The sequence below is a fragment of the Peromyscus californicus genome, unplaced genomic scaffold (assembly GCF_007827085.1).
Source record: "Peromyscus californicus insignis strain IS unplaced genomic scaffold, ASM782708v3 Scaffold_15__1_contigs__length_86483966, whole genome shotgun sequence".
Taxonomy (NCBI): domain Eukaryota; kingdom Metazoa; phylum Chordata; class Mammalia; order Rodentia; family Cricetidae; genus Peromyscus; species Peromyscus californicus.
In genome coordinates, this window is record NW_026294447.1 from 4,070,804 (window position 1) to 4,088,189 (window position 17,386).

At 39.3% G+C, this 17,386-nt stretch overlaps 1 protein-coding gene across 12 annotated transcripts in view; it reads right to left on the bottom strand.

The window, feature by feature from the left end:
- The window catches only part of Hdac9 (histone deacetylase 9), an 872,989-nt gene that overhangs the window by 241,361 nt on the left and 614,242 nt on the right, over positions 1 to 17,386 (bottom strand). For all 12 annotated transcript variants that reach the window (XM_052738328.1, XM_052738323.1, XM_052738329.1 and 9 more), the window contains 2 exons: positions 13,329 to 13,503; positions 1,235 to 1,368 (listed from right to left, as the gene is read on the bottom strand). In XM_052738328.1, coding sequence (XP_052594288.1) covers positions 1,235 to 1,368; positions 13,329 to 13,503 — 309 coding nt within the window. The remainder of the gene's footprint in view (positions 1 to 1,234; positions 1,369 to 13,328; positions 13,504 to 17,386) is intronic.

A 17,386-nucleotide genomic window follows, 5' to 3' on the forward strand; every position in this document is an offset into this window, starting at 1 on the left:
CAACAGGAGGCTCAGCAGCCTACAACTCCCGTTACAGGAGATCCAATGCTTCTGGCCTTCGCGGGCATCTGTATGCCCATGGTGTGCATGTACTCACGCAGCACAGACACCCACATAAACAAAATACATAATAACAATACTAATAAATCTTAAAATAATTGTTATTTTGTTGAAGTATAGTTATTTTAAAATGTTCTTAATAGATTAGTGTTCGCAGACCATAGTTATAATCAAATAAATGCTATTTATCTCCCCAGACAGCACCCTCAGAAAATGTGAACTGTGCTGAATCCCCTTCATTGATCCACACAGAAGCACAACCACCCAACTCCAACATGGTGGATGCTATTTGTCCTGTGAGACTTGTCCTGCCAATGTTTGGTATATGTCTAGAACACAATGTAAACACAACAAAAAACCAAACCGAAACAAAACTTCTTAATCAAAAAATTCTAAAACAAAGCAATAAAATATATGGAGAATATTTTTTCTTTGAAAAATATCTCAAACTCAAATATAAAATGCTACTGAATTTTAGACAGAATGGAAACTTAGAATGAATAAATCAAACAGGTGTTAGTTGTTTATTTTGTAAATTTTATGTGAATCTTTCTGAATTATTATCATTTTTCTTTTTAACCTCTGAAAGCTTAAAGAAACAAGCTTTTTAAATGGGCATGGGGCTTACCATTAATCTAAAAATATAAGCCTAAAGGAATATTGGTAAAATTTAAAATATTCAAACCTATCACAAAATTAGAAAGGTATCAATTAGTCATTCAATAAAACAGAGAGACTTGTTCCAGTGAGAACTGTCAATCATTAAAACCTACTCACTTCAACTAGGCATAACTGGGAAGGATCCAAGCTGCAAGCATAGTTCAAGACAATGAACAACACTAGTATTAATACTTTGCAAAGAGTTTCTCAGATTAACTTGATTATCAATGCCTATTTGCAATAATTATGCTATACTTCATTTATCACAGTAAAGTTGTAGAACACACTGTGTGTTTGTGATAAAACAGCCACTCTGTCCATTAAACATTGAGAACCTACTATGCATCCAGGCCACAGACAACTGGAAGTTCTGGGCCACTTGTGACTCTGACACATTATCAATCAGGGTTTGCCCTGCATGGTTAACATTTTTCTACTACCACTCAAGTGAACACTAGCCCTCTTTACATGATTTATTTAAGTAAGTAAAAGAGTGTGGCCAATTCAGGATTACCTCACATTTATTTAGCAGCCCAGTTTCTTGTAGCCGTGACCAGATGCTCTGTATCCGCCCAGCGTGCTCAGGGTGGGTGGTAGAATTGCCACAGATGCACTGGTGTTTCAGCATCAGAGGGTCATAGGCAATTCCTGAGATAAAGAAAACACAATCAAAGGTCGCATAGTAGAAGGTATTGCTATGCATTATCAGATACAGTAAGTAGTCTAAACCCCTTCTCAAGACCATGTGTCAGCTATTCAACCCTATGTGTCTGAAAATGTATGCAAAACATCTCCCATGGATTAACCAGTACTCAAGTCTTAGTTCAATAAATATGCAAAGTGATATATAAATATGTATATACACACATATATTATCACATACATAATGCAGTCTTATCAGTATTTCAAACAATTCAAATAATTGTGAACTCCTCTAGGCAGATAATTCACTTCAACATGGGTTCTAATTTTGTCAGTGAAGTTATTAAGTAAACAGTTTTAAAATCTTGAAATGACTTTATGAGTAAACTTGAGTTTCACTTTAGGGTTAATTCTTGGAATAAGCTGGAGGATTTCCAGTGTCTTCCCTAGTCAGTTTAGCATTCCATCAAAGTTGTTCAGTAAGCTCCTTTGCTTCCTATGCCTCTATTGTAATATTTGCCAAGATATAAGAAACACGCCTTGTGGGAAGCAGATGAAGTCCTGAGCAAATACGTATTGTTGACTGGAGCACAGCCATGTCAAGGACCCTATGCCTCAGACTCATGGGAATGGCAAGGCTTTCCCTACGTCCAGCTCAGAAGAATGGCAAAACCTTCTGCTCTAAATATGTATATTACAAAAGATTTGCTTGTAGTGAAAACCAATTTATACAGAAACTATCAGGCACAGCTTTCTCTTCCAGTATGGACTGAAACTTGGCGAATTTCTCATGGCCTGACAAGAGGCTTTTCTATCATCCTGTCTCCCTTGACACTTTAGTCAGTGATGTCAGTGGGGAGCAGATGAAGTCCTGAGGCAATGCATGTCATTGGCAAGAGCACAGTCACATCAAGGTTCCCAGTGCCTCAGTCACACAGAATGTCAAGGCCTGCCCCAGGTATTCCTATTGACGAAGGGTTGGCCTTCAGCTAAACCCAGTGTGTGTAGACAGTGTGACTGCAGCTTCCTCCTCCTGGATGTGACTTTGTCTGCAGAAACTATCAATACTGCCCTCCTCCAGGATAACTGCAACCTGAGACTGCACCCCACAGAGAGACCTTCTACCAAGTCTGGCTAACCACCTCCTCACTCAGCTGTGTACAGTGAACTCACTTCCTGCTCATTTGCATATAATAACTCACTTCCTTGTTCAGCTGTCTACAATAAACCCACCTCCTCCTTCAGTGCTATATAACAAATATGCTGAGTTCCTGGGCTGCTGGTACACCTCCATCAGAGCACATAGCCTACCCAATCCCAGTTTAGCTATACCTGTGTCTGTGTCTGTCCTTTCTTCATTCTCTCATAGAACCTGTCAGGTCAAGTCCAAAGCCATGCAATGCCAACTGTAGACATTATGATATTGTGAAACTCTTGTTGGGTTTCTTTTAAAAACGAATATCAATTATAATGCCTTCACTACAGATTTCATAGATAATAAAATTCAGCACCAGAATTTAGTATATGTGATATTTTAGTTATACCCTATGATGGGAAAATTTGTTGAAAAATGTTATTAGTGGAACATAATATAGGATTTTGGTGGGGCAAGAAATAATGTTATTTATAAAACTATCTCTTATAAGAAATTGTTTAGCTGATCAAACGTCTTCCAATCAATGACAGCTCAAGGACATTCAAGGTGATGGTGGATCAAGTACCTATGATACGAAGTTAAAGAACAACAATGAAAACTACTCCGTAACTTATAAATGCCAGCCTTTGATTTTATTTTCTCTTTGGCCTACATTATCATGTTAAAGAGATGTTACTGAAGATGGGAAAGTATTTCCCTTTGAGTGTGCTAAAATCATGCAGAAGAATGACATCTGCATCTTGAAACCATATGGTAAAAATTATGTCTGTCAGAAAATATTGTTTTACTCTTCCAAATAATATCCATTCTTAAGACTCACTGGCTTCAAAACCCACTACTATGCCTGTTCCCGATCTCCTGGAACTTTCCTCAGCCTGGCTCTTCCTAGCTGCCGAGCACACACTTATCTATCTGAATGCCCAAATCTCCCCTCGAATGCCTCATGGTTTTCCTAAATGCTAATGCCTCTGATTTTCGATTCTTGATCTTATACCACACTCTGTGCTCTTCAGTTTTACAAGGGACTTCCAGATCCTTTATTGCTCACACCAGAAACCTTGCTGTCCCCTTTATAGTTCCTAGACTCCAAAGGCTTGTCTGTTTTCCCTCCTGAACAGATCTTGAATCACTCACTTCTTATCTCCGTGGCTCAAACCATACACAATCCACAGTCCTATCCTCTCTAATCTGGACTCACGAGCTAACTGGGAACCAGCTTCTTGATTGTCCTTGTCTCAGTCAGCACACCATAGCAGCCGCTTTGCTCACAGACCCCGCTTCACTGATGAGAGTGACATGCCATCAGTGCAGCGGAGATAAGTCCCCTCCCTCCTCTGTAGCTCTCTGTTCACAGGCCCCTCTTAGCTTTCTGTGTCTACAACAAAGGCTGTTCTTACATTCCTCAAAAAGGTCATAACCCGCTAGCTTGAGATCTCTCTACATGCTGTTACGTCTATGCCCAAGTCCTTCCTCCTCTGCCTAACTCCACCTCTCAGCTGGCTCATTCCACTTTTTTCTTCAAGGCTCAGTGTTAATGACACCTACCCAACAAAATGCCACCTGAGATCTGTAAATCAGATCCCTCTACCAGTATGTCTGACCTCTCAGCTTTCTCTGTGCTCTGGGGACTCCCTTCTTCAGAACACTGATGAAAAGGACATAATACCATAGTTTTGTCAACTTTATCTTTTCTTCATTAGACAGTAAGATTTACAGAAGCACAGGCTGTAGTTTACTATTTTAAAAACTTTTGAATTCCCAGTTTCTGCAGCCATGTTTGGAATAAAGCAGGGCCTCCAGAGTATGCTGGGATGAGTGAGTGAAAAGCATAAGTGAGGAAACTCAAGAATGAGGGGTCAGCATTCTGTGATCTATCCTTCCTTGATGAACTCAGCCAGCAGATCTGCTTGGACTCTTGGTGCTTAAGTAGCCTTCACTGACATACTGCCCTTTGCCTTATACCCCTTATCTCTTAGCCAAAATGCACTTCTTTTACCTCATTTTATATTTGTATAAAACATTTTGCACGATTTCACTGTTTTCATTTTGTAGAAAATCCAACATGAGGGAATATTCTTAAATAAAGTAAAAGGAAGATGTCAGAAAGGGCAGACAAGAAACATGGCAGGCACCAAGGAAGGGCGACAGGAAAATCACAAAGTGCACGTGTGTGTCTTGATGATCATCCTTATCAAAGTGATTTACGGGTTGCATTACTTAATCAAAGCTCTTTAATAAATTTTCAACTTCTGCTGCATACTACAACAAATAATAAAACAATATAGAAATGAGAAGAATAGTATCTGCCTCATTAAAATATATCCTTTAAGAGCACAAAATATAATCATTCATGTTACTTAACTGTTTCTATTTTTCTTTACAAATCTAAGCCCATTTAGATAAATTTCCCCTTTTTAAATTTTTTACAACATACACTGTCAAGAAAACTAAAATTAGGAAACAAGCCGTGGTAGCTACAAAGTCTTGCCTTGTATCTGGAGATTGTAACACAAAGTCCAGGAGCTCTTGGAAAGGCTTTTGAATTTAAGGGGAGATAAATAAACTCTGGAACCCCAGAGTTTCACTGACTCATCTTAATGATGTATCAATGAGGTGCTAACAGGTCGACTGTAAGCCCATCCTTTTCCATCCCTTTCCTCTTCCTTTTGGTTTTCCCAGAAACAGAGACTCAGAGGGCAGGGAAGCAGCCTGCCCCCTCCCTGAGAACCATATGGAATTTGACTTCTGTTTTACACCTTCTGCCCTGCTGGTTAGCAACTGTCATAGAAACCCAAGGATCCACCTTTTTCATGAAAAATGTTTACGCAAAATAGTCTTTGAAACCTTTACCTGTGCTTTAAACCTCAAAAGTAAGCTTTCTACAACACAGACACCTCCTCACACACATGCACACACAGACACACACTACACACACACACACACATATACACACACACCACATATATATATATATATACATACAATACACACAACCACACATACACACATACTACACACACACCACACATACACACATGCTACACACAACACACTACTCACACTACACACATACACACAGACACAGACAGACAGACACACATACATACTACACATGCACACACCACACACACAAGCACACACACAGACACCACACACACAAACATACACACACACACTGAAAAGTTTGGATATTTTAGATAAGTTTGGACTGTGTTTTCTGTGGCTTTCAGCTTAGTAAATGTGATGATGTATTTGAAGCAGCAAGTGTATTGTTGCCTTAGTCAGGGTTTCCATTGCTGTGAAGAGACACCATGGCCACAGCAACTCCTATAAAGGAAAACATTTAATTGGGGCTGGCTTACAGTTTCAGAGGTTCAGTCCATCATGGTGGGGAGCGTGGTATGGCATGCAGACAGATGTGGTGCTGGAGCTGAAAGTCCTTACATCTTGACTCAGAGGCAACAGGAAGTGGACTGACTCACTGCACAGTGTCCTGAGCATAGGAGACCTCAAAGCCTGCCCCACAGTGACACACTTCCTCCAACAAGGCCATACTCACACCAACAAAGCCACACCTTCTAATAGTGCCACTCCCTATGAGATTATGAGGGCCAATTACACTCAAACCACCACAGCTGTCATTCCTGTTCTTAACCATTACACAGCTAAGTGACTTTTTAGTCCAGGGAATCTGCTCATGTCTACAGTATTCTCAGTCTAGTAAGACCCAGTTTAGTTAAACTGAGTCCTCAGGGTCAATTAAGAAATTTGAGTCTAGACAAAAAAACTTTAGACAAAGAACTACTAATTTGATTCCAAATTCCTGGCATTCAGTTTCTTATTTCACTTCTGGTATCTGCCTGGAGACTCACACCTTCTCAGGACATCTGTTACCAGCATTAATAAATAGCATTTTTTAAGACACTCTCAGGCCAAGAGCTAGCAGAGTGCAAGGCAGCGCACAGTATCTCTACTTAAAAACATGCATTCGTAAATAATTTTCCAATGTGTATCATACTCTAGCAGTTTCATTTTATCACATTTAACCTATGATCTAGTAATAAAAATCAGACAGCCACAAAATGGTAACATGAAATGCATTTTTCAAACTGTGTGATAGTGATGACAGAGGCTGTGAAGTTAGAGATCTTTTAAAAATAACAGTAAAAAACATTTTAAAGACAAAATGAAATGGTAGGATTACTAAACTGGGTAGAAAGGACCTCAGTGAGTCTTCTCATACATCCAATCCACAATGATTTGAAGACCTCCTGGGAAAAAAAATGATGCCTTTAAACAGAAAGTATCCAAATGTTGTCCTTATTCTTATCTCTGAAGCAAGCAATAGAATACTATTTACAAATCAATTAGGTTGTCTTAGGAATTGTATGTAATCTAGAGCTGGTTTAAACAAAGGACACACACATGCAAATGCACTCCTTTGCATAACAGAGGCTCCTGCATCCTTAAGGGGCTGGAGCCATCTCCCCTGGGCATTCAGAAAGACTGTTTGGAAACAAGTGTCATTCCTGACAACCTGTAGGCAGGCACACTATAGTTGTAATTCTTTCTATTCCTAACCCAGTCTATCCACAGGGCTCATTTGCCTTGACCTTCCCATATCTCCCACACTATTCAGAGTGTCCCCTCCATCATATCTGTTATATTTTTTTCTTGGGAACACATAGAACAAGTACCAAGTTATTTAAAATTTTAGATTTTATTTTATGTATATGAGTATTTTGCCTGCATGTATGCATGTGCACCACATGTGTGCTTGGTATCCATAGAGGTCAGAAAGTATTGAATCCCCTGAAGCTGGAGTTGTGCATGGTTGTGAGTCACCATTTGGGTGTTGGGAAATAAAAGCTGGTCTTCTGCAAGAGCAAAATGTGCTCTTAACTGTGTAGCTATTTCTCCAGCCATGTAGTGTTTAATTATTTGTAGAATTTAATATGTCAAGTTAGCAAATGATGTGATACCCCAAACTGACTTTCAGAAGAATTGGAAAACTGTGTCTTTTGCTACTTAAGACCTTTTTGACGATTCCCAGTTTATGTTTTCATCTTCACTAAAATGATATTATCAAAGTATCAGATGGAAAAACTGGATTGAAGAATTCCTACCACAGGCTTCTGAACTAACAGTACAAAAACCTGTTACAGTGTAGGAACTGAATTAAATGCTGACATTCAACTACAGAGCCAAGAAAGACAGTTAACCAGCATGTAAGCTGGCAAAAAGGGAAGCCACATGTACCACAGATCTGCTAGGAAGATGCAAAGTTTTTTCTATATTCAAGAATGAGTGAGAAGATAAAAACAACACAGACAGAGGGAGGGAGGGAGAGGGGAAAGAGGGGAGAGGGAGGGAGAGAGAGAAGGGGGAAGAGGGAGGGAGAGACAGAGAGACAGTCTATGACACTACACTACAAAAACTGTAGAGGCAGCTGGCCATACTACCCAGCTCAGTGGTCATTATTTACTATAGACTGAAAAACAGTATTTTAAAAACTGCTTTGGCATCTTCAAATTCTAAAGTCATCGTTCTAAAGAACTAAGTGTTGAGCATGAGGGCAGAGGTCAAACTAAATTAAAAGATGGGGTGAGTGAGAAGAAAGTGGACATAAGTAGAGGCTGCAAGGAAACCAAAGAACAAAGAATTAAAATTGATGTTGGAGGCAGCACACATAAATCTGTATTTTATAAAATCATCCCAGTGCCATTGGATATAAACGTGAGAAGCCTATGGAGTATAAAGAAAAAAGACAAAAAAAATACATAGTTACAGAAAATATTAAGTTAAGAGAAAAAAAAACTGAACCAAACACTGGGATGAGCCTGTGTTTTCACGACTTTTACAGATATTGTAAAAATTGTAATTTGCATTACAAAAATTGTAAATTTTACAAATTTGTAAAAATTTATAATTATTTTTATGACTTTTACAAATATCAGTTTAGTTTCAGTACCATGATTCTATTTCAAATTCAACTCTAGCTAACATGGTAGTGGTATAAAGAGAGAATTTATCAGCATGGGTTAGGTCCTGTATGTAACCTACTGACATAGGAAGAGGACTGTTGGGTACCCGAATGGTCTGGGAGAAAGGCCAATCCAATATGCCAGATGGTTTCATCGCAGTGAATCCATTCAGTGTAAATCCACAGCTCGGACCTTCTAGTGGATGTTCTCTGTGAGTCATGGCTGAGCCTGATCTCTAGTTGAGCAGAAGACATGATTTTAGCAGAAAAATGAATATATTTCCCTTTGCCAAATGATTGGAACCTCAGATAATAAACACTATTCCTAGTCCTCAAGTGGAAAAGCTCCTGTAATTTTAACACTACTGCCAACTATGACATAACCTTCTTTGGAGGTTGTGGCTGCCTGGCTTTACCAGACACACCCCATCGCCACAGCAGTGACAGGAGCTCATATCCTCCTGGTTGGTCCCACAGACAGTTTGACCTGGGCTCTCCACAGGCCACCAGCTATGGCTGCTCTTGGGCTTTGTGACTGGGTCCATTTAGTTCCCAGAGGAAAGAGTTGAGAGTTCACCTTAGCAACTGACTATATGAAGATACTTTCTCCATGGAATGCCTTTTCTTTATTTTTATTTTTATTTTTTTGTGGTTTTGTTTTGATTTGACTTTGTAGAAAGGAGGCTATGAGTCAGTTAGCCTGTGAGAATAAATATAATAAAAATCTGAATGTCAATCCTTAAACATTACTTGAGTTCCAACTCAGGGGCCTCTGGGCCCTGTGACTGAAGTGCATGGTGTCTTTGGCAACTTATCTTCCACTTTCAAGGTACCAGATGGCACCTTTCAAAGGATGGAGGAACAACGGTCCTGTCCAGCTATGATGCGATGCATCCAAACGATGGAGAGCATGGTGCAATCACCCCCAAAGGAGCACATACATTGGCGGTGACCAATAGCTCTCTAATGGTACTTAAGACCCGCTCAACAAGAGGGAAATCATGCACAGTCATGGGAAGCTAGCCAACTCTGCAGGACTAGTAAAGGCATGGACCTTGGAAGATAACCTACAACCTCCACTTTATTAAACCAGCATAATCCCTAACTACATTCTAAATTCTTTTCCTTGTACTCACAAGTAAGTGTAGTCTTGATCTGGCATAAAACAAAACATTCCCAAAGGAATCCAAAATACAATCCCACCTAAGGCTTAGGGAGCATGGCAGAAGAGGGGCCAGAAAGACGGTAAGAGCTAGAGAAATGAGGATTTCGCTGTGAGATGGTTTCCCCTGGGAATATCAGAGGCTTCATGTATGAAGTCTCACTAACATGACTGCCTAAACCTGAGCTGAACAAAGACAATAGCAATGGACATCTTAACATGAATGGGGAAAATCCCAGGAAGCCTCACTCCTACACAAAGAACTACAGGCAATGAAGGGATCCTGAGAGTGGGAGAAACAGTCTCTGATCCTACCCCCAGAAGAGCACAGCCGATTGACTGTGCAATACCAAACAGTTAGCCTTGAAAACATACATATAGGTAATATTATATAGACCGATCAGGTTGTATTTATATATGTAGGAAATATATGTGTGTGTGTGTGTGTGTGTGTGTGTGTGTGTGTGTGTGTGTGTGTGTAGGAATATACATGTATATGTGTGCATGTATATATATATATATACATGTATATATATATATATATATTTATGTATGTAGGGATATATATTCCTACACATATAAATACATAGAGAGAGAGTTATATACCCATCTGTGAATGTATCACAAGAATGAACATTATGTTTACATATGCATTTCTCTATACATATGTGCATATCCATCTATATATGCATATGTATATTGCCTCAGGGTCAGGGAAGAGTTTATTCCACAAAATATTTATTTTAAAAAACTTTTCAAAAAGTATTATTTTTCCACAATAAGAATTTGAGTTTGAAGATGCAGCATTTTTAATTTGAAAGACAATAACTAGGCTCTTCTTTACTCACAAATACATAATGAGATACCCATCATTCTTGAGCAGAACAATAATTACTAAATAATTTCCCCTTCCAGTGTATTTAATCTGAACTTCTGAATCCATAATTGTGTACTCTGCAATTATTATTTGCTGACTGAACTGAAGCTAATTGCCAAGTAAACACAAATCTCTATGTTTTATAAAAGAGAACTTTGTATAATCTTTCAATTTGATAAGAAATTGTCTCATAAAATCCATTAAATATGAAAGGGTCTTAAATTTATTCCATATTAAGTTTTGGAATATGTGCTCTGATAAATATTAGGCTATTGACATGATGAGAAAGAAACAAATGGTCTGAAATTGTTCAGTCTTCCCTTTGCATGGCCAGGTTTTAGCTATGCATGTTCACATTATCATGTGTGCAGTCCTGTTTTCCTCTGGACTTTTCTGTAAGTTACACACCCTGACCATTTGGACATACTGTTTTCTCAAACTTATAGGACCTCTCTAAGATTCAAGGATCCTGCTTCTTTGAGGAACATGTGGAGTCAGAGAAAGATGAGCTTGTAAGGAAAGGACCACCCCTCTAAGTCAAGGCAGAGTAAAGTCTATAAGGTTGAAGAAAGGACCACTCCTCTAAGTCAAGGCAGAGTAAAGTCTATAAGGTTGAAGAAAGGACCACTCCTCTAAGTCAAGGCAGAGCAATGTCTACAAGGTTGAGGAAAGGACCACTCCTCTAAGTCAAGGCGGAGCAATGTCTGCAAGGTTGAGGAAAGGACCACTCCTCTAAGTCAAGGCGGAGCAATGTCTGCAAGGTTACAACAGAAGCCAGCAATGCACATACCAACAATGACATGAAATGAGTAGCTAAGCACACTGTTCAATCAAGGAGATTTCTTCAGTCAGTGGCATTGCAGTGGGACAGTTACCACTATGTAGTCCATTAAGGATAAATACAAGCCACTTGCATGAAAAAGGTATTCAGGATGCAGTTACTAAGACTACTGCTTTTGCGAGGTTAAAGAAGTATTTCAGGGCTGAAGAGATGACTCTTGTGGTTAAGAGAATTCCTTACTCTTGCTGAGAATCTGAGTTTGATTCCCAGTAACCACATGGTTGCTCGTAACTACTAACTCCAGTTCAGGAGGAAGAACTCTGGCTTCTGCAGGCACCAGGCATGCATGTGGTACACACACACAAGCACACACATACACACACACACACATACACACACACACACACATTCACACACACAAACACACATACACATAAACACACACACATACAAACACAGATATACACATACACAAACATACACACACATACACATATACACAACACATATATACACATGCACACACACAAACACACACACATAAACACATATACACACACATAAACATACACACACTAACACAAACATACATACACAAACGCACGTAAACATACACACACACACACACACACACACACACACACACACACACACCCACACACCATACACTCACATGGAGAGGTAGGCATAAAACACTAATACACATGAAATAAAAACAAACAAATATGGAAAAAAGAAGTATTACTGTATTTATTAGACATCCTGGTTTTGAGCAAAATTTTTCTAAACTTGGGGAGAGACAGCACAGGCATGATGGATCCCCAAGGTTTCTGCTGACACTGGACTGCAGGTGCGGGCTTTGTTGGGATCTCTAGGCAGATTTTCCAGTGCTACAGGAAGTAGGGGATCTGGTCAGAAGCCACTGATGTGGAAAAGAAAATATGCCCAAACTGTAACAACTAGTACGAGATGTTGCTGTCTTGTGACATAATTGGTTATCAAATTAGCTCCTATATATACTCTTAAAAGGTGTCTTTCACCAGTTAATTAATCTGGCCAATGCATTAATTGATTTCTAAAGTAAAATAAATGATAAATCATATCAAGGGCTGGGAACATGATTCCTGAAAAAGACAGTTTAGTGTTTTCAAGCTCAAAGGTTTGCATGAGATGATAGATGCCCCCAGACCAAGCTCTGAATCCTGAAAAGCAATTTTAAAATGAATCAGAGAGCCGACTGGAGCCTTAGGGGACATGTGTATAAACCCTCCCTGCTATATCCATGCTGTGGCTCTCTTAGAGCTTTACCAGCTTTCATTTGCTCAGTCACAGTGGAGAGCAAAGGTATGGTACACACCCCATTGTTGGCATGTGTTTCAGACCTGACCTTGTTCTGGACTTACAATTATATGCTTATTTTGTCTGTAGCCAGGCTCTTAAATATCAAAACAGCTGGAGGCAAATGAGATGTTGGTCAGAAAGCCCACCCAGAGGTACCATAATGAATGGACAGGCAACTAACATACATACATTCAAGCAAGGCTTGCCTTGCTACCCTTGACTCCCAGGAGGCGTTTGTGTGGGAAGTCAGAAAAAAACACGGAAGCAAAACAGCAAGAAACCAATGAGGAAAAGATACTCTTTAGAGCCAAATGAGGAAGCCAAGCATCATAAATTTCCTTGTGGCCAGTCTCGGGGAAGGTAAGAATCTGAGGCACACTGCTGAAGAATGTGGTAGGGAGTTTATTTCCAAGGGGGATCCATGCACCTGTTGATGAATTTTCCAGGCTCTTGAATGATAACAATTTATGAGGCTATTAATACTAAGCCCAAGATTTATCAGATGTGCTGTTTGTCTTGTGGCCAACATAACCTCATAAAATTTGAGTTGCATTGAGTTAAACTGGAGCATTCTGCTATTGGAGTTATTCCGAGCATTTAAATCGGCTAATCCTACAAGAACTGCACATTTCTCCTGCCTATTAAAGGGTCTTTAGGGATTCCTACCAGTGGAAGAGGCAGGCTGTTGGGGACAGTCTGCTTTTGGGTGAGGTAACATGGAAGCTGCAGGGGAAGAGTGAGTCCTGGAGAGGAGTCCATGCTTCTCTAATCCATCGATGCCAGCTAGCCGAGCCTGGTGCGCTGAAAGTCCGTGTGCATGTGAGGACTCCAGCAAAGAAGGCTGTCAAGGAAAGGGCAAAAGAGAAAGAAATGTGAGCCCAGATTCGAGGAAGACACTGAGAGCAACACGTCAACAAATTAAGATCATCAGGCCAGGGACATAAACAGTGGGAGGGAAAGGAACAGAAAACAGCATCTGCAGCAGCAACAAAGTAGAGAGATGGGAAGAAGAAACAAGATCTAGTCAATAGCAATAAACCCATTCTACAGATTTTGTGTGTCCAGGGACAGTCTGCAAAACACAGACAGCAGACAGTCTGCAAAACATAGACAGACAGAGGGCAATCTGAAAACACCAACAGCAGTCTGTAAAACACAGACAGACAACAGAGAGTCTGCAAAACACAGACAGACAATTGACTTATCAAAAGTGCAGGGACCACTTTATGTCATCAGTGGCAGGAATTCATATGTTTTCTGATATTTTTATATGTATCTTTCCAAAGAGACATGAAAAATAGATGAGCAGTGCCATATACTTCAATATTTAACTACTCACCATGTTTAAGAATATGGAACCAAAAGTTTAATGAAGTTTATAAAACACAAGCGTAAGTTGCATAAATTTGAAAATGTGCATACTCTTTGGCTTTGATTTCCTGTTTTAGGGTAGGATACAAATGCCATATCCTCTCAGCAAATGTCTGCCTTTACCTTCCTGTTGGCTTAGGTGTCTTCTACACCCAAGGTAAGTCAGTCTGTCACGTACCTCTTGAATTCCCAGCGTGAGACTTGACAAATGCCAACCACAAAACCACTCACCGGGAAAGTTCACAACAGCTGTGTTCCATTCACAGTGTGTAACATTATATAATTGTCACTTTGTATGTGATCTGAATTAATGATACTTATAAATATATAAGGTACAATGATGAGTAGTTATAACTGTTTATAGTTACAAATGTGTGTGAAGATTCCTGGATTTAGAAAAATTTAAATATCCTATAAAATTAACTTTCAAATAGGTTGTAGTTAAGTCTGAGGATGCAGCTCAGCTGATAGAGTGATTGCCTACCATGGTAGCTCTGGGTTCAATTCCCAGATTGCCTGACTGAGGTATGGTGGTGACAGCACTCCGGAATTAAAAGCAGGAGAGACTGGAGTTCACATTCATCCTTGGCTACAAAGCAAGTTCAAGGCCAGTCTGAGATACACCACAAAATTAGGTTATAATTAATGTGTGAAATGTTACTTCTGTTTTGTCCTATAGAAACATCAGTCCACCCATAAGATGGATGGCATCTGTCATACATTCTGTCTTTGGATGGGATAGCTTGCTCCATAACAGAGTTCTAACTGTAATAGTTTTAACACCTTTACAAGAGTCTAACGCTCCTGTTTTCTTATGTTACTGTGTTCAAAGACCCAAGGCTACAGCTGTGAGAATATAGAATACCCTCTCCTAGAACATACAATTCTGGTGAAGGCCAATTCATAAGTCTGACTTCTAAGGTTTTCCAACAGGAATCTTAAATGCATGAGTAAACATTGGCCTGAATGTTTGTAATGTCCCTCTTCTCATGTCTCTTCAAGCCCCCTCTAAATCAAGGCCAATGATTCCGAACTAGCATCCTTCTACACCATCCAGCCTGGGAGGAATTTTCTCCCAAGCCTGCTGTAAGCTAAGAGTAAACAAGGAGCTGCTGAGAGACAAGTAAACCTGAAGAATCTCCTCAGCCTGTCATTCTGTCCTCTTTGATGGGAAGACATTTTCAGGCTTATATCATCTTTTCCTCTCCTAGGATCTAACCAAAATAGTGTCTGTTGTACATAGGTATCATGCCAGGCCTGCCTGACAACCATTATGAGTACTCTAAACTATCCAAGTCTCTTCTTCCAAAAAAAATTTCTAAAATTGAATTTTATACTTCTATGGGGTTCATACATGTACATTAGCACTATACGCACCTTTGTATTTGATTAAGAAATTAAAATTTAAGATGTTTTGTGGGTTCCTAGAAGTTTCATGAGTTCTGGTACCATGCCCATTATGTCTAATTATGGGTTTGTTGCTTCTGATAATTCATGTTTCTGCCTTTCTGTAACAAATCTTTACACACGACTATGAGACTCCACACATCATTTTTGAACAGTCCCAGTAAATGCTCTATCTCTTTCTGTTAAAGTCCCGTCACATCCGGACTCCTTCTTTCCTCATTCCTGTCAATTTTCTACATATTCAAGTTAACAGCTTATACTTACTATTTCTCAGCTCATGATTGATACCTGGCATTTTGCTAGTGTGTTAAGCTACACAATATCATACAAATATAATGAGTACTGTATGAGGAAAAGTCAAGGTACTTTGAAACTGGTAGGAATATAAAGAAGCTGATGAAACTGATAAAGTTAGTTTCAGGAACTTTCGTCTTAAGAAAGCAACATTCAAGTTAAAATGTGAAGGATAAGTGAAGAAAACAGGCAGCTCTGTGAAAAGCTCATGAATGCACATGTGTGCGTATGTGCGTATGTGCGTGTGTGTGTGTGTGTGTGTGTGTGTGTGTGTGTGTGTGTGTGTGTGTGTTTGGATGTGCTAATGTGTGTGATCCATTCTATATACTACCACCAGATTTCGAAAAGGGACACTAGATACAACCCTTCTGCTGATGCATTTTCTATAACATTTTATTTCCTGGATTTTCTAGAAGCTAAAATGTCATTACGAATTGAGAATATACAGCAAGTTTTTAGAAGTCAAAGGCCATTTTTTCTTTCAACATCATAACTATATTTCAGACAATGGGGGCATAGCTACTGTAAAGACTCTATGTGGACAAAACTACCATCATCTTTCTTTTTAACACAGTGCACATTTATGCTTTCTGTGAGCTTCAGAGAAACTCTAAATAAAACTTTCAAGATTCATAGTTTGCTAATTTACAACTATGATGTAAGTGGTTTGTCTTAATATAAAACTTTTCAACCCAACTAGCAACCACCAACTTATCGAGTGTCCACCATTATGAATGTGCAGCGCAGTGAAGAGGCAAACAGTTTGCGTGATAATAGTTCCATGTACTGTGTGTCCCTGATATCTGACGTCTACTCAGAAGCTCTGCTGTGCTGTTGTTTAGGCAGCAACGTGAATCAACTATCACTCCTGAGTTTGCAGACTGTCACCTGAAACTTCAGCATCTTGCTTTCAGCAAATTCCACAAAAATATGAACTTTGCCTGTTATTAATTCCCAGGCAATGTTTCATTTTAATACCCAGTAGATATGAATATGTTCGCTAATTAAATCATTAAAAAAGAGGTACATAGCCTTCTTCAAAATCTCACAATGACAACAGTATAAAACAAGAACAAACGTGATAAACGATCAGAAAGTATAATACAGCCTGGGGATATCTGAAAAGTTAATGAGCAGTGGAGTCCAGGCCAAATAGTTTCCAGTTCTTGGGGAGAGAGACACGTATACCCAGCTAACTCAGAGCTATGTTTTAATTGGTACTTTTATACGTTTTCCAAGTTTCCTGTCCATCACATCTATTAAGTTTTTAATTAATAAAAATGCTTGCTGTTCACTGTTTCAGGTGTTCCGTTAGGGCAGATCCATCTCCAATGGACCAACACCTCGACAGTCAGCTCTATTCAAACTGCCACACAAAGTAGAACTGTAAGGGGAGAAACGGTTGACCACCTTAAGAAATCACCCACTAACATCAAGTTCTTTTACAATGAATCATGGCTTCTAATGTATAGGGAGGGGTGTGACAATCCAGGAAGCAACTAATCATTACAATTGTCCGTTGATAAAAAGCTCACATCTTTGGGTGGAAAAATGATACTGAAATTGTTCCTATAGCTAAAATTGGCTGAAGTGTTTCATGTAGTTTTTAAAATTTGAAAATAATGAAAGAGAATTTTATTTGTCATTTTATG